Genomic DNA, 25,075 nt, shown 5'->3' on the forward strand with positions numbered 1-25,075 from the left:
GTCTATGTTCCTGAAAAAGACATTATCTTGTTCTTTTTCATGGCTGCATTGTATTCCATGGTGTATATGTACTACATTTTATTCATCCAGTCTACCATTGATGAGCATTTTGGATGACTCCATGTCTTTGCTATTGTGAATAGTGCTGCCATGAACATACACATACATGTGTCTTTATGATATAACAATTTATATTCGTTTGGGTAATACCCAGCAATGAGATTTCTGGGTCAAATGATATTTCTGGTTTTTGGTCTTTGTTTTTCACTAAGTTTGAAATAATTTACACTCACTAATGGCACATAAACAAAATTTTAACGTTTTTTTAAAGTGCTTGGAAGGTGGCATTGACGTCAAATCAAGATAGAATTCTAAAACTTTTCACACATTGGACCCCTACCTGGCTTTGGTCCCATGCCAGAACAAAGCAGAGCCATCTCTTACATACACACAATTGCCTTGTTGCTATAAACTTCAACAGCTTGCATGAGAGAATTCAATTTAAAAGGAGAAACTGTGTAGTTTTCAAAGACATTAATTCGTACAAAATAACTTGCTCTGCTATAAGCCATTATTAAAAACCAGTGTTTTAGTTTAGTATCTAAATATATTTGGAGCGAAAATTATCACTAAAATAATATATGTCTCTAATAAAAATATGCTTTTCTTGCAATAAAAAGTACTATATTGATTTGCGAAAGTTTTGCAACCCAATAAAGACATTATCTTTCTTGGATTTGTACTTCGTGATTTAATATGCTGTGGCATGGGCTGGTTGATTATGTTAACTGGAAAAATAAATTCATTACTTGAAAATCAAAACAATACAAATAACAAGGAATGGAGGCAGATTAAAGAGGACCAGAGGAAGACTCTTAGCATTGTGCCTTCTGAGTTGACAGCCACAGGGTTCCAGGGCATTAATTCCAGATCAGACAATTCCAGGCAGCTACAGAAGTCTGCCCCAGTGAGTCTCGCCCAGGATCTGGAAGTGCCAAGATTAAAGTGCCAGTGATTTGGCTCCTGGTGAGGGCTCTCTTCCCGTCTTGCCGATCGCCCCGTTGTAGCTGTGTTCTCACATGGCACAGAGAAAGAAGGAGAGGCAGAAAGGGGGAGAAAGTGAGAGATGGAGAAGGGTAGAAAATGAGAAAGACGTATTATCTCTTCCTTTTCTCGTAAGGGCACTAATCCCATTATGAAAGCCCAACCCTCATAACCTCATCTAAACTCAATTGTCTCCCAAAGGCCCCATCTCTAAATACCACTACCTTGTGGATTAGCAAAACAAAAATTATCATGAATTTTGGGGAAGACAATTCAGTCCATAGCACCAAGTCTATGTGATGCTCGCTCTCATAATCTCTGCCCATCTCAGGACCTACAGCAACTAAGACTCATTTCTTTCTGTAGGCATTTCAGAAGACTGTGATATAAAAATGTGCCATAGAGAATACATTCATTTGGGACTTTGAAACTCTCCTGTTCCCTCAAATGCATTAACTAATAAATAAATTAGTGTTAATATCTAGTTTATGGGTTCTGATCTAACACCCATAAACTAGATGTTGACACTAATTTATTTATTTATAAATTTATTATTAATTTATTGTAATAAAATAGTTGATTAATTTTGAGATAGTGTCTCATTCTAACACCCTGGATTATTTGGGTTACTTCAGTGTCCCTCTGGCAGGTGGTATTGTTTCACATTCATTGCCTGCCTATATGGGGGCAGGTATACAGGCATCCATTGGGTCTATTCCTTTTTATTCTTTGATTATCTTCCAGACTGGGACCTTATTCTTATTCAACTCATTGAGATTCACTAATGCTTAACTCATAGCATAAATTTTATTTCATATTAATGGGTTCAAAAGTGTGACTAATGCCCTATGTCATAATTCTTTTTAAATCAGAAATGACTCAGACATTCAATGGTATCTGAAATAATTTTAAGATTTTTAAGTTACATTAAAAGTTCACCTACAAGCATTGATTTTATATATATTTACTCAATTTATTCATTTGTAGCAGTTTATCTACATTAGTTGTTAGAACTGAGACATTAGGCAAAGATAATCATCGCTCAAAGTTTTTTTTGTTGTTGTTGTTAACCATTTGCATAGTCTGTGAATATCAGGTGTTTGCCTAAGCAAAAATCTTAAACACACAGGCATTTTGGCTCATAATTCAGAAAAATTAGCTGTTCTTATGGAACCAACAACGTTAAATTAGCCTTATTTATCAAAAAAGTCATTCAAAGAAAGAGTATTCTGTTTTTGGTTGAGTTTATGCTCTTATAACATTCAGGTCAAATCCTTGCACTTTAAAATATCTAGCAAAGGCAAATATAAAGCTCATCTAATTAGTAAACCCAGACAAAAACGTATGCTGACAATTCTGAAGACTTTTCTGTTTTTATTTTATCAATAATTTTAAGGCAAACTCGTTATTAAAGATTACTAAATTCACATAAATTTGAAAAGCATTTGGGCTTTCTTACTATATTTATGAGCACTCATTTACTTATAAACCAATGTGATTCCATTGTAGACATAACATATAATACATGTAACATACATAGAAACACGTATCCATACACACAAAGATCAAATAGATGTTACCATGAAACTCTAGCCATGACATGGCATCATAAACTCTTTATTTTACAGAAGACAGCTGGATCCAAATTATTTCTGACAAAATTGGGACCTATCCTCATGACTAAACTTTATCTGCCCTGATAGGTAATCCAATTAATGTTGTGGACAAAAACTTTGGGTAAAGCAGTTTCCATAGCAGTTTTATTTTTAAAACTTTTTTAAACCTTTTTTTTTTGTAAGTTTCAAATACATTTCCAATGTTTGCTTCTTAGATAGAACTGACTGAACCGCATACAAAAAACAAGCTCTCCAATAGCCTTGAATTAGCAGTATTATAAACACTGAGAGCACAAAAATGGGCCTTAGCTTCTTCTCAGTTTGGGAAGATGTTACAGTGCCAGGATTATCTCATAACAATTGTAATCGTGAACAGAATCTGATAAATCAAAATGAGGAATCAGGAAGGGGCATCTGTGGAGGGAATCCTTTGGTGGTCAACAACATCCATATGGGGTGAAGTTGCCTGACTACTCAACGATTGTTGGCCACTGCTAGTTTCACCCTTTCAGTGATTAAATGTTAAAATATCTGACAATACCAAGTGTTAGAGAATATATGAAACTTTAGAGTATCTTATGTATTGTAAGTGGGAACATGTGTGGTACCATCACTTTAAAAAAGAATCTGTTGTCTTATGAAGCTGCAAGTCACATATCTCAAAACCTACCAATTCCATTTCAGAGTACACTCCCAAAAAAGTTCTTGCACATAAATGCATACCAGGAAATATGTAAAAGAATGTTGGTATCTTTGCTTTTAACAGTGACAAAAACCTGATGGAAAGGGAGGATCCAAAACTCCATTATTAGGAGAGTGGATGAAAATTATTATGGTATATTTTCAAAATGGAATATTTTACAAAGTTCAAATAAGTAAATTAAATTACTCAGAAGTCTGGCTGCATCATAACAATATAACGTTCAGTTAAAAAAAAAGGTTGATAAGACTACATAGAGCATGGTTATATTTTATAAAGTTAATATTTTTAAAATATCCATTAAAATACGTAGCTACATATCGATAAATAAATCTAAATTAAAAATAAGTAATTGAATAATGAACTCAGAATTCACATTGGTTATGTTGATTTAGAGAGCTGGGAGAAGGGATACAAAAAATCATATCCATAAAAAATTAGATTGGAAGATAGACCTTAAATTTACACCAAAAATAAATTCCTTAACACTGAATGGCAAAATTACATTTACCCATCCATCCACAGACAAAACTGTACCACCTAAAATCTCCCTGAGTGAGGCTGTGCCTCTACAAAATAGAGACAATGGAAAAGCAAGCATACTACAAAACTACCACAAAGCGTATTTTCCAAGCAAAGCTGGCTAAAAGAAAGGGAACAGAATTGGAAGGACTAAACTTTTTATGTCCAGGTCCCCTCCCAAACTCTGCATCAGACAATATTTGAATTAGATAGTTCTCTGTGCCATGATTTCCAAATGAGAAGTAAATAAAGTAAAGTAGAAAGTACACTTGGCAGAGGGCCTGTCACAAATCACCATTCAATATGAACTACTCAATCTTGGGGGACAACTAAAAAGTGGGACAAGAATGTAAAATTGCTTATGAGAAGTTAGTTTACAGAAATTGGAGAGGGGAAATAATTTCCCCACGTAAACAATTTTTTTCAATGTTTTGAACTACTCTGTAAAAAGACAAATGCAATCATGTTAATATATTTTAAAAATTACAACTCTAAGCTCCTTGCTATTGACAATAAGTAAACAAAATAAAATAACACCAAGAATTGAAAACAAATAACGGAATACCTGAATTTAATCATTTTGAGATAAGTCTTTTGCCATTTTCATATCTCTGAAACAGGTATATATTTTAAATCTAGTGGTCTTTCAGGGCTGTGACATAGTTTAATAAGCAGATTTTTCTTAGTAGTATTGAAATAATGACACATCTTACAATGACTAGTTTCTTAGATTCAGGAAATTATAATTCCAGACAAATGTTAAGCCAAAGAAGGCCAGTGTACCTCTAGTACTACATTGGCTTAGCCTCACTTCAAATTACTTAGCTTGCTAAAGAATCCAATTAGGTCCTCTGACAAAAAAAAAAAACAAAAAAACAAAAACAAAAAAAAACACAAGACAAACCAATACAAAAGATGTGTCTGATTGTTACAGGACCAACAGTTTTGTATACCTGCTGTGCAACAACATAAATATATACCAAAACACTGAAACAGCAGGGCTTGCAGCAGAGAAAGAATTTAATGATAGCAGGGCAGCCAGGTGAGGAAATAGGAGGGACCCTCAAATTCACCTCCCTGAGAAGTTCTGGTCTGGAGGTTTTTGTTTGTTTTGTTTTGTTTTGTTTTGTTTTGTTTTTAACAGAATCTTGCTCCATCACCCAGGCTGGAGTGCAGAGGTGTGATCTCGGCTCACTGCAACCTCTGCCTCCCGGGTTCAAGCGATTCTCCTGCCTCAGCCTTCTGCTGCTTCAGCCTCCTCAGTGGCTGGGATTACAGGTGTGCACCACCACACCCGGCTAATTTTTGTATTTTTAGTAGAGATGGGTTTTCACCATGTTGGTCAGGCTGGTCTCGTACTCCTGATCTCGTGATCCACCCGCCTCAGCCTCCCAAAGTGCTGGGATTATAGGAGTGAGCCACCAAGCCCGGCCCAGGTCTGGAGTTTTTAAGGAGATTGTGGAGAGCAAGAGACTGAAAAATTGGGGTCATTGATTGTTTGGGGTAAAGGGGATGAAATCATCAAAATACAGAAACTGCATTCTTCAGTGAGTCAGCTCCTCATGGGATCTTTCAGGTTAGCTGGCATCAATAGTTTTATCAGTCTTCAGTACATAAAAGAATATCTCAAATGGCAACCTTAGCATTTTACAATGTTCAAGGTGTTCTCTACAGAGTAGTTAAAGGAAACTGTAATCTTGTGACAGGGTCTGCATAAATATTCTCATAATTTGGAGCAATAAATACCAAAGAACTTTCAGCAAGAAGGTCAGAGAGCAAGGTGACCTAATCATTAATGCTGAATGTACTGCAGGCTGGATATATCTTTTATTCTCCTTCTTCCATTTTCCCTGATTAACTTTATAAAGTTTATAGGAATGGTTTCATGACTGCCATTTCCATTTGGAAATTAATTTAAAGGAAAAATGTTAAAACTGGTAGTTACTGATGAGAGGAATTGCAGCAGAAGTAGGAATAACAGAGGAAGGAGAATAACTAATAAAAAATGCATATAATCACATAACATATAAGGGTCTTGCAAAAAATACTATAAAAAACATGACATTAGCTCAACATATTTGCCCTTTAGGTGTGAAAATTATAACCTCCTTTTAATCTGGATAATGTAATATAGACAAAAAATAGAAAAATTACAGGCCAGAAGCAGTGGCTCATCCTTGTAATCCTAGCACTTTGGGAGGCCAAGTGGGGGCAGATCACTTAAGGTCAAGAGTTCAAGACCAGCCTGGCCAACACAGTGAAACTCCGTCTCTACTAAAAATACAAAAATTAGCCAGCCATGGTAGCAGGCGCATGTAATCCCAGCTACTCAGGAGGCTGAGGCACAAGAATCACTTGAACCCGGCGGGCAGAGGTTGCGGTGAGTGGAGATTGTACCACTGCACTCCGGACTGGGAGACAAAGTGAGACTCCGTTTCAAAAGAAAAAAAAAAAAAATTAAGGGACAATTTTAGGTAAGGGGTAGGATTCTTCTTTTTCAAAACCCAATCTAATTATTTCTTTACTCATCTCCCTACTTGATATGAATACCTGATGAGCTGGAACTTCAATCCAGCTCCAGCATGAACTACTTTTGTGATCTTGGACTGTGGTGTAAACTCACTGAGCCTCATCTTTAAACCAAGCAATACCTCTTTGATATGCTAAAACATCAAATATAAGTGTATTTTGTCTAGGCATGCCTGACACACAGAGTTTCTAGAGGAAAGATCCTGCCCTCCAAGCCCTGGTGCAACAGTCATCACCATACCCATTCCTGGGATCCCTGACTATACTTCCTGCTTCCTGGATATCTTTTCAAATAATGTATTATATTTTATTTCTATTATTTCATTGTGTAGCAAACACCACTGTTAGGAATAAATTTGAGAATATATTTGGAAATGCAAAATGGCAAAAGACATTACATCCCTCATCCACGGTGCAACATGAGCACATGCAGGCAAGACTCCATCCACTTCTTTTTTGGATACTGATCTCCTTGGTCTGAACACTGCAGTGTCTTCTGTCAGGTTCACAATTACTAATTCCCATTTAATGTCTTCATTCTCAGATATATTTTTTGGAATATTTTCTTTTATGTATATTTTTATTTAAAATTTTAACTGAAGAAACAAAATTATATTATTTATGGAATAAAACATGATTATTTGACATATGCATACATTGTAGAATGATTAAATCAATGTATATATTTTAGAATGATTAATTCAAGTTAATTAATATATTCCTTACCTCACATACTTATATCGTAAGAACATTTAAAATCTATTAGCAATTTTCAAGTATACAATACACTGTTAATTATTATAATCACCATCTTATACAATAGATTTTGTGAACTTATTCCTCCTTTCTAACTGGAATTTTGTATCCTTTGAACAACATCTACTCAATACCTTCTACACCCCAGCACCTGGTAACCACCATTCTAATCTCTACTTCCATGTGTTTGATTTCTTTAGATTCCATACATAAGTGAGCTCATGCAGTACTTGCCCCTCTATGCCTGGCTTATTTTACTTAATATAATGTCTTCCAGGTTCATCCATGTTGTTACAAAGAACAGGATAGCCTTCTATTTATGGTTGAATAGTATTCCCTCATGGACGTCTACCACATTTTCTTTATCCCTTCATCCCTTGATGGACACCTAGGTTGATCTGGCTCTTATGAACAGTGCTACAATAAACACAGAAGTGCAGATAGCTCTTTGACATACTGATTTTACTCCCTTTGGCTATATAATCAGCAGTAGAATTACAGGATCATATGGTAGTTCTATGCTTAATCTTTTGAGGAACTTCCATATTGTTGCATATGGCTGGACTAATTTACATTACCACCAACAATATACAAGAGTTTCCTTTTGGCCGAATGCGGTGGCTCACGCCTGTAATCCCAACACTTTGGGAGGCTGAGGCTGGCAGATCACAAGGTCAGGAGATTAAGACCATCCTGGCTAACATGGTGAAGCCCTGTCTCTCCTAAAAATACAAAATATTAGCCGGGCATGGTGGTGGGTGCCTGTAGTCCCAGCTACTTGGGAGGCTGAGGCAGGAGAATTGCTTGAACCTGGGAGCTGGAGGTTGCAGTGAGCCAAGATCCCGCCATTGCATTCCATCCTGGGCAACAAGAGTGAAACTCGATCTCAAAATAAATAAATACATACATACATAAATGATTTTTTTTCTTATTTTTTACACATTTTATTATACTTTGCCATGCCCTAGGTTTTTGCCCCCAGTTTTCCAAGTGCAAAAGTGAATGTAACTACCTCACACCCACTGGGATGACTATTGAAAAAAACCAGAAGAATGTGGAGCACTTGGAACCTTTGTACACTGCTGGTAGGAATATAAAATGATGCAGCCATGATGGAAAACAGCATAACAGTTCCTCCAAAAATTCAAAATAGAATTAGCATGAGATTCGGCAATTCTCTTGCGGGGGATATACACAAACATTTGAAAGCAGGTAGTTGAAGGTATTTATAAACCTGTGTTCATAGAAGCACTATTCACAAAAGCCAAAAAAATGAAGGCAACCCAAGTGTCCATCAATGGCTGAATAAATAAACAAAATGGAATATGTACATGCAATGGAACATTATTTAGCTTCAAAAAGAAAGAAAATTCTGATTCATGCTGCAACATGGATTTACCTGGAAAACATGTTAAGTGAAACAAACCAGTCAAACAGGACAAATTCTGCATGGTTCACTTGTGTGAGGTACGTAGAGTAGACAAATTTATAGCGACAAAGTAGAATGATGGTTTGCAAGAACTGGAGTTTGCAAGAAGCTGAAACCAGCTTCCTCGGGTCACCAGGAGAATTCCCCCAATAAGCACTCACCAACTGGCGCTGCTGCTTTTCTCAGGGTTCATTCTGCAGACACCTAGAGTCCACTTCCAGGAATTCTTTGCACTTCTGGTCCCAAGGAATTCCCATTCTTGCTTTTAATGAAGACTATACGTTTTCTTTTCTCTTTTTTTTTTTTGAGACCGAGTCCCGCTCTGTCGCCCAGGCTGGAGTGTAGTGGCTGGATCTCAGCTCACTGCAAGCTCCGCCTCCCGGGTTTACGCCATTCTCCTGCCTCAGCCTCCCGAATAGCTGGGACCACAGGCGCCCGCCACCTCACCTGGCTAGTTTTTTGTATTTTTTTTACTAGAGACGGGGTTTCACCGTGTTAGCCAGGATGGTCTCGATCTTCTGACCTCGCGATCCGCCCGTCTCGGCCTCCCAAAGTGCTGGGATTACAGGCTTGAGCCACCGCGCCCAACGTTTTCTAATGTTAGTAATATTTGCCTCTTGTTTGTCTTGATTTGACATTGCACTGGAGTGTGCAGGTTCATTTCTCCGAATTTGGGACTGGATGGAAACTCTTTGGAAACCAAGTTATTTTCCAGTATCTTACAAAGAATGGACATTATTTTTATCTTTCTTTACTAAAAAAATGAAGAAGAAAAGGCCTGGTGAGGTGGCTCATGCCTGTAGAAATGTGATGCTTCCAAAATCAAATGAGTGAAAGTTAAAACCAACATGTATATTTTCCCTGAGAAACTACAAAGATCATTTAATTATACCCAATATTACTAGAGATGTATGCAAAATGCACTCTATTTTTACACAAGTATTTATACAATTTTGCCTCAGCAACTACAAAGATCATTTAAATTATTATACCCAATGTTACTGAAGGTGTGGGGCAAAATGCACTCTAGTTTTGACAAGCATTTTATGAATTAAGTACTATATTTTCAAGAACAATATAGGAGTATCAATTAAATTTATCATACATAATCATAATCAGAGGGGTTGTTGTTGTTTTTTTTTACTTTGAGGACTGTATCCTTTAAAGGCTTTCCCACATGGAAAGAATGGTTACAGACAAAACTTAAAGAGTGAAGACTTTCTAACAATAAGAAAACAATAATCACAATACATAGCCTTATCATGGTTCAGGGCAGGATCTCCTTGCAAATGAGTATAGATACAAAGTTTATACTCTATAAAAAAAATCCAAAACATTACCTTTCAAAACTCTAGGAACTTCCAAGTTGTTAATAAGGAAACTTATTATGGGACTCTATTTGATACTTCCACTTTCAAATAATTACAGAAATATTTGAAACTACTTCCCCTTGCCAATGATGAAGTATTACTCTCCAAATTTGGGGGAAGTAAAGATTTTTGAAAAATTCTTGGCACCCTCTAAACTTTCTTCTTTCTTGCCTTTCTCAGATACTTTTTTTTTTTTTTCTTTTTAGACAGGGCCTCACTCTGTCACCCAGACTGGAGTGCAGTGGTGCAATCTCAGCCCATGGCAACCTACCTCCACCTCCCAGGTTCAAGTGATTCTCCTGACTCAGCCTCCCGAGTTGCTGGGATTACAGGCACATGCCACCACACCTGGCTAATTTTTATTTTTTATTTATTTTATTTTATTTATGTATTTATTTTTTTTTGAGACGGAGTCTCACTCTGTTGCCCAGGCTGGTGTGCAGTGCCGCGATCTCGGCTCACTGCAAGCTCCCCTTCGGGGTGTCACGCCATTCTCCTGCGTCAGCCTCCGAGTAGCTGGCACTACAGGCGCCCGCCACCGCTCCCGGATAATTTTTTGTATTTTTAGTAATAACGGGGTTTCACCATGTTGGCCAGGCTGCTCTTGAACTCCTGACCTCAAGTTATCCACCCATCTCGGCTTCCCAAAGTGCTGGGATTACAGGCGTGAGCCACTGCGCCCAGCCTCAGATACCTTTATTAGAAATAAAGCCCAATCGGAAATGAACCCGAAGTATTTAAGAACCATTAACATTCCTGCTAGATGTCATTTTCATCAATTCCTCATATGTGTGAACATGCTTTAGCCAAAGACCATCAGAAACTGAATTAGAAGTTGAAGAAACTGGGTTTATTACACCTCACCCAAGAACTTATCAGGGAGATCCACGAGCTGTCTCAAAATGAGGGTGTTAAAAAGGACATTTTAGTGGATTCAGACTTGTGTTTGGTGATTTGAGGTATATAAAAAAATCACTGAAAAAGAACAATTACATAAAGTAATTGTAATTAATATATAATGAACATTTACATTGTGCTAGAGTGTTCTAAGATCTTTCAACAGTACATAACTCAGGAAAAAAAGTGGACACCATGATTAGTGTAATATGTCATTCAGTTTACTGAAAAAGAATATGAAGCATAAGATTTCATTTTACTTCTGAAATGTTACACCTTATAGTGTATAAGTGATGGAGACCTGGTTTCCTAGGTCTTCACCACCAAGGTATACAGCTCTAGTCGCTTGGCTTTACAGCCTTTAGGTAATCATTGCCTATCTAAGCTGCCCCACTCACATTTCAACTAGTCAACTTGGTTCTGCCAACCCACCCTCCAGAACAACAATTTGTAGAGTTGGGTACTACAACACCACTTCCCAGGCACTTGTCAGAGCCCAGGAAGAACTTGGAAAGATAACAGCTTTTGGCCAAAGACAGTCCTACCAAGTATGTGCTTGGATTGAAGAATCAAGGAATGTAAGCGGGAGGAGTACAGGCTTCTTTCCTACCCGCACTCCTTACCCAGCCACAGACTTCTGACTTGGTCTTAATCCTAAAACAGCAACAATCGAACAAAACAAAAGAAACAAAAGGTATTTGATGTTTCTCTGTTATTTTATTGAGAAAGCCAATCAAATTGACAAAGAATCGTGAAGGCAAACTTTTTTAAAGAACATGGCCGGGCGCGGTGGCTCAAGCCTGTAATCCCAGCACTTTGGGAGGCCGAGACGGGCGGATCACGAGGTCAGGAGATCGAGACCATCCTGGCTAACACAGTGAAACCCCGTCTCTACTAAAAAATACAAAAAACTAGCCAGGCATGGTGGCGGGCGCCTGTAGTCCCAGCTACCCGGGAGGCTGAGGCAGGAGAATGGCGTAAACCCGGGAGGCGGAGCTTGCAGTGAGCTGAGATCTGGCCACTGCACTCCAGCCTGGGCGACGGAGCGAGACTCCGTCTCAAAAAAAAAAAAAAAAAAAAGAACATGGATAGACATTATTGTTATTATTACTGTTGTTGTTGTTGTAACGGAGTCTCGCTCTGTTGCCAGGCTGGAGTGCAGTGGCAGGATCTCGGCTCACTGCAAGCTAGTCCTCCCCGTTCAAGCGATTCTCCTGCCTTAACCTCCCGAGTAGCTGGGACTGCAGACGCGCGCCACCACGCCCGGCTAATTTTTGTACTTTTTTTTTTTTTTTTTTTTTGAGACGGAGTCTCGCTCTGTCGCCCAGGCTGGAGTGCAGTAGCCGGATCTCAGCTCACTGCAAGCTCCGCCTCCCGGTTTACGCCATTCTCTCGCCTCAGCCTCCCGAGTAGCTGGGACTACAGGCGCCCGCCATCTCGCCCGGCTAATTTTTTGTATATTTTAGTAGAGACGGGGTTTCACCGTGTTAGCCAGGATGGTCTCGATCTCCTGACCTCGTGATCCGCCCGTCTCGGCCTCCCAAAGTGCTGGGATTACAGGCTTGAGCCACCGCGCCCGGCCAATTTTTGTACTTTTAGTGGAGACGAGGTTTCATCATGTTGGCCAGGATGGTCTTGATCTCCTGACCTCGTGATCCACCCTCCTCGGCCTCCCAAAGGGCTGGGATTACAGGTGTGAGCCACGGCACCTGGCCCGGATAGACATTATTGTAACTGATAATTTTTTCCAAAAGGATGATCCAGTAGAAGCTCTAAAATCTCAGGTAGCCTAGTCCCCGAAATCCCTGGATAATGCAGCCCGGAGAGTGGGCAGAAGTAAACATCAATTCTTCCCCAGGAGGGAGGAGAAAGCCAAGTGCAGCATCCGCGAATGTGGCACTGCAAAGGATGTCATTCCTAAATATCCAACCCTCGGGGTTCTTCCTTTGCAGGAGTCTGTTCTTTTTGCCCCGTAGTCGAACCTAGGCAGGCAGCGTGAGGTGGAGTTGGCAAACGTCCTGCAACTCCACTACCCATGAAGAGCCACGATGGTACCACTAGCGGTGCTAGGACCCAAAAACTAACGAAACTGCTCAGCAAAAGCGACAAGCTCGACCCACCAGCGGTGCTGCCACCGGTATCAATCCTGCTTAGACGAATGAGCGGCGCCATGACTGAGAAAGTGCCAGTCCGAGGAACCAGGGGTACTGGGACATAGTGAAAGGAGTTAGCCAGCTTTAGGGAGACTGTAAGGGAAGGGTCCCCAGAGAATCTCCGACTGGTGTTTTGTGCAGATAAGGGAACTTGCACAGGGGACTTGCCTGAATTTGCCTGCTGCGGACTAACAGCGCGCATGCGCACTGGGGGAACAGACTGGAGCCACCCGGAGTTCTCGCCTTATACAATCAGGGAACCTAGCCCCATCAGCTTTCATATAAAAGCCTTTGTATTCAACTGTGAAAGTAAAACCGGCAACCTGCTTTGAGGACCCCTGTTTTTGATGAGACCTTTCGTTTACGCTTAATAAATTCTACTCCACTCACTCTTCGATATCCGCGTGCCCATTTCCTCCTGATTGTGAGACAAGGACCCGGATATAGCTGAGCTTAGAAACAGCAATCCTGCATCAATAGCAAATGCCGACACTGAACAACTAGCTGCGTACCCAGGGGCAAACTTTATTTTTGGGGCAGTTAAGGTATTGCCACTAAGAAATCGCAGTCTCTGAGAAATATCGGGGGTTGGAAGGTTGTACGGTGCTTCCACCTGGAAAGTACCTACCCAATGAAACACGCCTGTGGCAGAAAAACCGAGCCCAAGCCCTTGCAGCGCAAGTGTTGAAAGAGCGCCTCGAGACCGTGAGCCAGCCAGCTCGGGGAAACTGGCCGTGCTAGGAGAGAGGAAGCGTTACCACAAAGCACTTCTGAGTCTTGTGAACGAGAAGCGTTCTGGGTCTTTTTGTTTTGTTTTTGAGAAGGAGTCTCGCTTTGTCGCCCAGGTTGGATTTCAGTGGCGCAGTCTCGGCTCGTTGCAACCTCCGCCACCTGGGTTCAAGAATACTGCCTCAGCCTCCCGAGTAACTGGGATTACAGGCACCCGCCACCACGCCCAGCTAATTATTGTATTTTTAGTACAGACGGGGTTTCACCCGTTGTCCAGGCTGGTCTCGAACTCCTAATCTCGAGTGATCCACCCTCCTCGGCCTCCCAAAGTGCTAGTATTACAAGCGTGAGCCACAGCGCCCGGCTGAAACGTTCTGTTTTGTTCAGCGCTTCCAATCGTGCAGCAGCGCAGAAAACACCGAGTCTCCGCTATTGGCGAAAGTGCTGATGCGAAACTGCTGGCTCGACATAGAAGCAGAGCCACGGAAGAGAACCCTAGAGACCAGGCACCAGCTCTGCTCCCCGGCTCACGGGAGAAGGCTAGTTAGTAGGAAGCTGAGACATAATACTTAAAATCAGTAGAAGAAATTATGCCACATTTACTCTCCTGGGGAGGGCAGTGGGTAAGAAAAAATAAAATACATAACATTTAAATAAAAAATAAAATAATTAAGTTTTTAAAGCAAACAGAAATGAAAATAAAATACACCAGTAATCTCGCTCCCAGAACGAGACACATTAAAAATAATTGTTTTGAGTATACAAAACATACAAATAACCCTACAAAGAAAGTGCAGTGTTGAACGGCGCGATCCTACGGCTGCATTTGTATTGGCACTAACCCTGTGCCTCTTGCGCCTATCCGAAATTTCCTCGGATTAAGAAGAAACAGCCATGGCTAAACCGGTATTTGCGACACCAAAAAGTTACTGTAGACTAGACACCTCAACTTCTACATGAGTGAAAAATCACAAGCATAGCCAGGGCGAGAATCTCTACTATGAAATCAAACTTGGTATGACTAAAAGATTTCAGGCACTGCTAAAAATTTTTTAAATTACATTCTCCAGTACCCAGATTTGTACAGGACTTTAAAACCGCTCTCACGGCTGTAATGGGGGTTCCTATTACAAAACAGGAACTTGCAACGACTACAAATATGTAGGCACGGTTAAAAGCCAGCCAGCATTGTTATTACAATTAGAAATCGAAACTGGAATAAATCTCAACTTGCCACGCTAAGAAACAGCTAAATTCTGACTTGGTCAAACTAAGAAATCGGGAGTTTGAGAGCAGCCCGGGCAACATCGCGAAACCCTGTCTCTAAAAAAATTCTGGGTGTGGCAGTGGGGAGCCTGTAATTCCAGCTGCCCGGAAGACTGAGGCGGGAGAAATACTGGAGGTTGCAGTGAGCGGAGATCGCACCACTGCACTACAGCCTGGGAGACAAAAACGGACAAACAAACCAACAAAGTTAACATTCTGAACAGGTTTATCAACATAAAGACACTGCTAGCTAACATTGGCTAGCATCTCTAGATCTGCTAGAGATGTTTGCCTTTCTAGATCTGCTTACCATGCTTCAGTCACCTCTATGTTGCAAGAAGTAACCTGTATGGACTGCACTGGAGAGCTACTTTTGCCACCAGGCTTCTGATTGAGTTTAGGCACTGAAAAACACCAGCTCTTCAGAGATATGGAGTAGACTTGCTTTGTTCCGCCTGGGCCTCAGTGTATTGAATTATTTTACCTGAAGTCAAAGATAGGCTGTGCTGCGGCTCCAACAGGTCCAGCAGACACAGGGAGGGCAGCACTGAAAGGGCAACACTTCGTCCTGGACGTCTCAAAGTCCAGCCCCTGGTGATCCCGGCAGCCATCCGCCAGACCCTCTGAGGCCACAGCTGCCTCACTTCTCACTTGAGCCATCTTCCCAGCATAAATAGCCGCTGCCTCCTCCGCCGCTGCCCCCTCCTCACACCCCCTGTGAATCTGAAGCCTGCACGCAGGAAAAAGCAGCCGCTTTTTCCTCCAACCTCCCCACCCCCAACTCTCAGGCGTAGAGTGTGCTTAGTGCGCCCGCAGCCCTCAGTTCTTCCGGCTCTCATTCCAACTCGGGAGCCCTCACAGGCGTCTCTCCTAACTGGACCCTAGAGACCCTGAGTCTACTAAAGCCAGGAAACCCACCCCTTGAAAACCTCCAGTGACTTCACAAGGATACCCAGCCCCTAGTTGGGCAAGAGACCATTCCCTGGGGAAAGAAAGTTCTGTGGTGGCTTGTAGGTTCCTCTTTTCTTTTCTGGGATCTCTTTTCTCATTTCTACTCACTTCACTCCTCTAGTGGGAAGACCTCAACCCTCCTCTCCCTTCCTCTACCCACTGTCAAGGTACACACACATACAGACACACAGACACACAGACACACACACACACACGCACACACACCTGGGGCTGCTCGATGTTTCTCTCCTCTGTCTTCGCTGGAGTCTTCCCTTGTCTTTCCTGTGCAGCAGAAGGTGGATGTTGATCATCATCCACCTTCAGTGTCCTATGCTCCCCACACAGAGGAGACAAACTGGTGAAATGGGATTTATTTTTGTCCTCTGGTGGATCACCAGCTGTCCTGGTTTCTGCCTCACACACCAAACTATGTGCTTGACTGCTTTTTTCAGCTTGGGTTAACCTGCTGATCCATCAGCATAGCCTATTACAGATAGAATCCAGGTTATCTATGAGTGCTGGAGACAGCCACATGCCACCCTGAAAGTCCCTCACGGCTCTTCCTGGTCTTCTTTTCTCAGCCAGGAGATAGAGGAAAAGCCTCAAAAGGGCTGGGAAATCAATGACTACCTGAGTTTCCTAACTTCCACATCACTTCTGGAGCCATGCCAGGTAGGGATCTCACCAGTCATTTAATGTGCCCTGGGGGAGACCATTGTAATAGCACTTGAAATCCCAGAGACAGAGAGGGTCCCACTGAAAGCACCTGGCACAGTATTCCCTGGTAGAATTTGGAATCCGGTTTTCCATTGACTGTTGTCAATTTGAAACCCAAAGAAATCAGCACACGTGCTGCTTCTCTGGAAGGTCCAGCAGACACAGGGTCAAATTCTGTAAAATTGTTGATGACATTTATTATGAACCAAATGTGAGTGACCATTAGCCCATGAAACAGCCCTCAGGAGATCCGGAGAACATGTGCTTCAGGTAGTCAGTGCACAACCTGGTTTATATATTTTTTAGGAAGTCATGAGCTCAATACATTTAAGGTGTATATTGGTTCAGTCCAGAAAGGCAGCATAACTGGAAGCATGACCTTTCAAGTTGGAGAGGTTCAAAAATATTATGATTGGCAATTTGTTGCAATAACTATTATCTCTAGAAAGGAATGTCTGGGTTGCCATAAGGTGTTCCAGAGACAAAGGTGTCACCGATGAAGCCTCCAGGTGGAAGACTTCAGAGAGACAGATTGTAAACGTTTCTAACCAGACTTCAAGAGTCTGTTCTATCATTAATTTTAAAAGAGAGGAAAATATAATGAGGCATGCCTGACTCCCCCTTTACAGCATGGCTTGAAACTGCTTTTTCAGGATAACTTTGGAATGCCCTTGGCTGAGAACCTCTTGGTGGCGGGGGGCTTCAAATTTTATTTTTGATTTACAATAGCAATGAAGTAATAACCACATTCAAGTTTAGTAAATGAATGAGCCCTCATCCACTATGGTTATGTTTATATCCTGGCCTGAAAACCAATTTGTTTCCTCTTTTTATTGTTTTCTGGAATTATTCCTGGACATGAGGACTCTACTTGTCAGAGTTCAGTTAGGAAAAGCAGCCCACACTGTGACAGCCAAGTTAATGTGCTGCCACCCCACTGTAAAACCATAACCAGAATGACTGTTCATCTTTTTATTGCCTCATGTCCCACCAAGTCTGCCTACCATTGTGACCCTGTTTGTAAGGCAAATTTAGAAATGGGGGTTTTAGGAGTCCAGGCCCACAACTCAAGGGAGGAAACAAAAGGGCATAAATGTGCCTGACCACGAAGAATAAACACAGTAAAATAAAAATTAAATGTGTTTTAAAAGCTACATTTAAAAATGGTTTTTTTTTTTTTTTGGAACGGAGCTTTCCTCTGTTGCCCAGGCTGGAGTTCAGTGGTGGGATCTCAGCTCACTGCAACCTCCACCTCCCAGGTTCACGCTTTTCTCCTGTCTCAGCCTCCCAAGTAGCTGGGACTGCAGGCACCTGCCACCAGGCCCGGCTAATTTTTTTGTCTTTTTAGTAGAGATGGAGTTTCACACGGTTAGCCAGGATGGTCTGGATCTCCTGACCTCGTGATCTGCCCGCCTCGGCCTCCCAAAGTGCTGGGATACCAGGCGTGAGCCACCGCACCTGGTCTTTTTTTTTTTTTTTTTTTTTTTTTGAGACACAGTTTTGCTCTTGTTGCCCAGGCTGGACTGCAGTGGCGCAATTTCGACTCACTGCAATCACCGCCTCCCGATTCCAGCGATTCTCCTGCCTCAGCCTCCTGAGTAGCTGAGATTACAGGTATGCACCACCGTGCCTGGCTACATTTAGTAGAGATGGGTTTTCATCATGTTGGTAAGGCTGGTCTTGGACTCCTGACCTCAGGTGATCTGCCCACCTCGGCCTCCCAAAGTGCTGGGATAACAAATGACTTCTTTTAACACAAAAGTCCAATGTACTATCACTGTACTAACTACAAGAGTAGACAACAAAAAAAACCATTTTATTGGATGACACTATGCCATAGGCAATCAGTTCCTCTAATTGAGCACAGGTTAAAAGTTGAGACATGACCATTTTCATCGCATCCGTGAAGCTCTGTGGCTGTACTTACAATCTCAATTGGAGGAAAAATCTAACATCTACATTTGAGGTTCATGAGTCTGAGGTCTTGTTTGATTGGCCCTCCTGTGGATATCCCCTCACCCCATTGGCCCCAAGCCTACACATCTTATTAGATTTGAGCTTAAGTCCTCTGAATGGGGTCTTGGAACCAGGAGCCTGGCTCTTGGAATATCTCCATTAATGTTTGCTGAGTTTTTAAATACATTTTTTCAAAAATAGGGATTACAGGATATCCGTTAGGTTCTAATGAGAAAAAAGAGATCGGAAATATGAACAGGGGTTTCCAAATGCTGCTCCACTTATTTTTTAGATATCAGACTCTGCAATCCCCTTCCTACATTTATCCCTGCATGGCCATTTTTACCAAGTGCTTCCATAATATAATCCAACTTACAAATGTTTATAATATTCACCTGAATTCAATATTGTGAACTTAAGAACCATGTCTTCAATAACCCCTTAACAGCCATATGATTATAACTCAAATCCAGGAATTCTAATTCATTCTGGAAGCAGATACCTCTCAGATACACTCTGAGTATACTCAAGTCCTCCATAGTCTTACTCGAAAGGAGGCAAAAGTTATAGCTGCACTGGAAACATCTGAGCCATTCCAGATTCTTCAGCCTAGCAAGGTTAAAGGCAGACCTTGAAAACAATTGAGTTCACTGGGGTCCAGTATCTGGACCTTTTATGCCATATATTCATATATCTACTTTCCTATTTTGAAATACAAAGCAGCACCAAATTTACACAAATCTTTTATTTCCCCACCTTCAGACAGAGTCTCCCTCTGTGGACCAGGCAGGAGTGCAGTGCCACAAACAGGGCTCACTGCAGTCTCAATCTTCTAGACTTAAACAATCCTCTCACCTCAGCCTCCACAGTAGCTGGCAGCAAAGTGCATGCCACCACCTTGGGTTAATATTTTTTATTTATTGTAGAGATGGGGTCTCCCCATGTTATCCAGAGTGGTCTCAGACTCCTGAGCTCAAGCAATCCTCAACTTCAGCCTCCCAAAGTTCTGGGATTACAGACCTGAGCTGCCATGCCCAAATTCACACAAACCTATACCCACAGCTCAGACTCTGATGCTGCAGGCCTGGATTATTTCTTATTTACTAAATGACTCTTTTGAAAGCCCCCAGACAATTCTAAATCCAGTCTTACTCAACTTGAAGATTCCTGATCTTGGTTAATGACAAACATATATATATGTTTGTCATCATATATATATATATATACACACACACACACACACACACACACACATGCAAAATTCACAAATTTTATCTTAGAATAAATTTTATCATTTCTTGCTTCCTTGCTTCCTCTCTAATTCTAAATCTAACCAGGTGACTGAATGCTTCATGGCATATACTTATCACCCTCTACATCAGCATCCCCCCTTCCCAGGAGAAATTGCAGCTTCCCTTTCACTTTCCTCAGCAAAGGATTCCTGGTAACTCCATCCAGAAAGATTCTCCTGGTGTTCTTCAGATTTGAGGAAAAGTAGATTCCTCTCACAAGGCTGCTTGTTGGTTCAAATGAGCACCATGACATTAATGAATTCCATTATACTGTTAAATCAGAATTCTGCTTTCAGAAGCCCAAATTCACAATATCCTGAAGCACCACTGATTTCCTCCTACAGGAAAGATAGACACACACATGTAATTGTTAGTCAAGAGTTTATCGGTCACCAAAATTGGGTAAACTCTTGGAACTTGTCAGTGAATACAGCCCCAAATTACTGCAGCAAATGGAATTAGGAAGAAGAAATTCTGTGGAGGAACTGTGAGGAAGAACATGTGTGGAGGTGCATTGGAGTGGTAGTCACACGGCTCCACTGTACCCTGCAGAGTCTAGTGGATCGTGAGGTTTAAAATCTATCAAACATTTGTAGAGTGTTCCACAAAACAAACAAAGAAAACCCCCACAAAACCCTGTAAGTTACAGGTAAGCTTAGGACAGGCAGGAAATCAGGAGGGTGAATCTTCAATCCCAGAGACCAATGGCAAATGGTTCATTTTTTTTAGGTGAACCAGGGGCATGGTGGAGCCCTCCGTTGGCACCAAGCAGAATTCTTCACTTTCTTCTCTAGATTACTTACCCTGGGACATTTTTACCTTTCACTTTCTGTCTAGACTGCTCCATGGTCTTTGTTTTCACCCGCTCTACTACAGTTATAACTGTTACCATCTTTTCTGAGTCTAAAATCAAGAACCAATACCTGACAAAGAAGTGGATTGTTAAAACCAAGAGTTTCTCTATATCAGGAAAGTATTAATATGAATTCCTGCCTCCTAATTTATTAGTTGCCCAGCTTTCTGCAACATACCAACTGACCAGAAGATTCACCTGTACACACCACCTGAGTGTTGGGGACTTTTTATTTCTTTCATCCCTCCCACCCCCCACCGTTTTTCTGTTTTGTGTCACTTTCATTCGGTTAACAATATTCTAACAAGATGTGTCATTATAGTTCTCTTAGTTTGATGAGATTTTTCTTCATGAAATTGAACAAAAATATCAGTCTTTCTTAATTCTTTATTATTTATTGTTTTGGATGACACACCAGGAAGGGAAATAGGAAAGGCTCTACATCATTTGTCGTATGTGCTCCACAATTTGCCCTCAAGTTTGAATCCTAGGTCCTACCACCCACACGAAACTGCCATTGCCAGCCTGCTCCAATTCTACCCAATATCCAGCCATTGTCATACTGCAAAGTTCCTATGACCTCCTCCGAAGGAGCTCAATTCTGTACTTCACCTCTTCCTGACCTCCCTGGAATCCACCCCGCCTCCAACCACACTGGAATTAGAATCTGAATTCTGCAACTACCTTGATGTCAGTCTCTGTAGGGGAGCAGCCTGCAGCCTCCTATGGACTCCCATTAAGACAGGTTATTCCTTCCGTCTAGGGGGTGCTGATTGCAACTTTTTTGCTAAGATGAAAAGCTGGAATCAGTAAGAAGAGAGGAGTTACGGCAGGTATTTTGCTTTGCAATGGCTCCAGACTGCTCTTCTATTTGATAAAGTAGCTGTAACTATGTGGATGGGAACAGTGCAGTTTTTTCTTTATTCTCCCATCCACAAAACCAGGAGGGAATTGGAAGGGCCTCAAATACCAGGGAATGTTTTGGCTAGCTAAAGATGGGGTAAGGAGATATTGAGGCAAATAACTTGACAGACGGTGAGAATTACAAGGCCAAAATGGATTTCCTTATCAGGCAGGGCATATCTCTTCCTTTGTCCTGGCATGGTCTCTACCTAGGATCCCCCAGGGAAAGGATAGTTTGGTTTGCACAGGAGCAGCAGTGGTGAAAATGGGCGATGAGTGTGGATGGAGATGCTCGTGGCAGCGTCTGTAGGTCTCTTTGAGAGGGCTCAACTCACAAAGTGCAGATTTTTTATTAAAATATAAATGCTTGTGGGAAAGGACATTGTCCTACTGAGCAGTGGCAGTTCCATATTTCTTCTCACATAAAAAAAAATAGGCCTCAGTCTGATTGAAAATGAGGAGATGGAGGATTTGAGCACTTACAAGTACATCTGCATTGCCTTTTCCAGAAGACAGAAATAAATCAATGATGCATTTCGAAGATCATGCTGCTAGAGACAGAGAACCACAACTTGAGCTTTTCTCTGGGCTAAGAGAGGAGGTGTATGTCTCGCTGTCAATTCTACATCCAACGCTGGAGTCTTTCAGCCCATTTTTCTCCCCGGCTGTTTTTGAACTACTATCCCCAAATATAAAGGATATCTGACAGAGTGAACCATCAGAATAAGGAGCAATTGCCACAGAGTTCCATCCAGTAGGGGAGGGACTTGTGCGGGGCAAGCCTGATGCCTGGGTCTGGCGACACTGTGCCCTTCATTCTCCACAGAGATCTTGGACCTAGAGTTTCCAAGTTTCGAAGAGATGCGGTTGTCGACGGCTCCCCTAGAATCTCTGATGGCTCTGAAGGAGGACAAAGGTCTAGAGCAGAGGGATGGTGTGGAAGGACCCAGCCACGGCCATTGGAAGAGCAGTTTCCTGCAGTGTAAAGCTGTTTGCCACCTGCACAGCTTTGGCTCTCTGCCAGGAAGAACCACGTCCGCCCCATTCACGGTCCTTATTCCAGCTCATTTCCCTCTGCGAATCACACTGGGTGGGTCGCTGGGGCCCTCAGTAATTACAGATCATGGCACAGCCAAGAAAAATACAGGTTTTCGTAAGCCTGAAGCCACTGACTTGAGCGGGGAGAGTAGGAGTAATGCCAGCAGTAGTTTTGTGTTCCGTTTTCGTTTTTGTGTTCTAGTCACTAGGCCACAAGAGAATGTTCCACCCAGTGCCAGTCGATCCGTCACGGCGCCGCACCTTTACCTGAACGGAGGATTTGTGGCTGACATCTCCAGTTTCTCAGAGCCTAGGAGTGATCGCTGGCTGCACCGTTGATGGTGCCCAAAAGAACGGGCATTTGTCTTTGGCAACAGCGCTGGCTTTCGCCTCGTGCCCTTGCTTGAGAGGTCCTAGCGCCGCCAGATTCTCACACTAGCGGGTCCAGCGCCCAGTGCTGCTCCTCCCACCAATCATCGGTTTCTCACACTCACTTCATTGGCAGCACTGGCCGGTCAGTTTTCTGGTGGCGGCGACACTAGTTAGTCTGAATGAAACGTTTCCCTTCTTGCTCCGTGTGTCCCATTCTCCATCCCACGTCCTCCAGTGCTGGGGTCATGGTCGCAGCACCCGGCGTTCACGTTGACTCTTTTGCCAGCTGCGTGGAGCCGGCGGTCTTTCTGTCACAGCACTTGTACAGACTTTCTCGGCTGCCAAACGTCCCTTTTTTTCTCAGACACGACGGTTTCTTGGTGACAGTGCCGTTGGCTGAGACGTAAAGAATGTTCTCCTTGACAACCCCACCGGCTGGCGTCCCTCGCAGCCTCCAGACGCAGCCATGTCGCCAAGCTGAGATCTCTTGGTTGCGGCACTGCTCCTGGCTCGGTGCCTGCATTTTCTCGGTGGCTACAGCGCTCAGGTCGCTGATCTGACGGCTTCGGAGTACCGGCCGGGCGCGGGGGCTCATGCCTGTAATCCCAGCACTTGAGGAGGCTGAGGCGGGCGGATCACGAGGTCAGGAGATCGAGACCATCCTGGCTAACACGGTGAAACCCTGTCTCTACTAAAAATACAAAAAAATTAGCCGGATGTGGTGGCGGGTGCCTGTAGTCCCAGCTACTCGGGAGGCTGAGGCAGGAGAATGGCGGAAACCCTGGAGGCGGAGGTTGCAGTGAGCAGAGATCGCGCCACTGCACTCCAGCCTGGGTGACAGAGCAAGACTCCATCTCAAAAAAGAAAGAAAGAAAAAAGAAAGAAAGAAAGAAAGAAAGGAAGGAAGGAAGAAGGAAGGAAGGAAGGAAGGAAGGAAGGAAGGAAGGGAGAGAAACATAAATCTGTGTACCAGCGAATGTGATTTTTTTGGGTTTACCGATGATCAGGTTACCAGTGCCTGGGAGCTCTTATACTAAGTTTGTTTTCGCAGTATCGAGTCCTGCCTTAGCTAAACTTGTGTGTTTTTTAAACTGCCATGGAAGTCAGGAAACGTTGGCAAACGCGATTTCTGGTTATCAACCTCCGTTTACAATAGCAAGTCTGGCCGAACGCGACTTTTTCCTCTTGTGGACCAAGTCTGAATATATCAACTACAAGGATTTTTCAGTCGAAATCAAAAAGGTTTAGCCCTGACGGGTTTTTTGTGGTTGGTGGTGGTGGTGTTGTTTGTTTTTGTGTTTTTCGTAGGAAATGTAGACTTAGGTGTAACATGTACCGGTTTAGATCTGACAGAGATAGCCTAATCGTAGAATTGCATCTTTTAGCAAGGTTTGTAATTTATTCTTTGAAGGGTTGGTTCTCTGTCATTTTTGCTTATTTTTAAATTCTCTCTTTGTGTCTTTTGCTCTGAGAACGATATTACCTATGTGTTTGCTTTCCATGTTTACTTGCATTTTAGCCTTTCATTGTTCTTTAATTTTATTTTTATTTAAATGTTATGTATTTTTTAATACTAATTTTGAGCGTCTCAGCTTCCTGCTTCTTTACTTACATTCTCTCAGGATCCGGGCAGTCGAGGTCGGTCTCAGTCTTGCTGCTGTCAGGTCCCCGGTTGTGTCTGGTGGCTCTGCTTGGTACGCAGAGCTGATGGTTTTGCATCAGCACTTGTGCCAGTAGCGCCGACTAGCGTTTTTTCAGTTGAGGCACGGTTCTTAGCGCCCAATGTGACGTTTCCCATTCGCGGGGTCCTTATGTTCTCGGTGCTGTCATTTTCTTGGTTCTTGCGCCGCTAGTATCTGCTAAGAACTTCCTAAACCACGTTTTACTGTGCAGAACTGTGATTGCACCGAGTCGCTGTACGCACTAGTAATTTCATAGCACCGTTAGCCGGCGCTTTTTCTGTCACAACACATTAAAACGGG

General features: G+C 42.3%; 1 protein-coding gene across 1 annotated transcript; it reads right to left on the reverse strand.

The window, feature by feature from the left end:
- Positions 1-21,149: 21,149 nt before the first annotated feature.
- On the reverse strand, positions 21,150-23,900 carry LOC117065071. Its single transcript, XM_033179471.1, has one exon. It carries the CDS (start codon positions 23,686-23,688, stop codon positions 23,359-23,361), a length of 330 nt encoding a protein of 109 aa, XP_033035362.1. The 5' UTR covers positions 23,689-23,900; the 3' UTR covers positions 21,150-23,358.
- Between the last annotated feature and the right edge of the window lie 1,175 nt (positions 23,901-25,075).

Source organism: Trachypithecus francoisi, unplaced genomic scaffold (genome assembly GCF_009764315.1).
Source record: "Trachypithecus francoisi isolate TF-2019V2 unplaced genomic scaffold, Tfra_2.0 Lachesis_group2, whole genome shotgun sequence".
Classification (NCBI taxonomy): Eukaryota; Metazoa; Chordata; class Mammalia; order Primates; family Cercopithecidae; genus Trachypithecus; species Trachypithecus francoisi.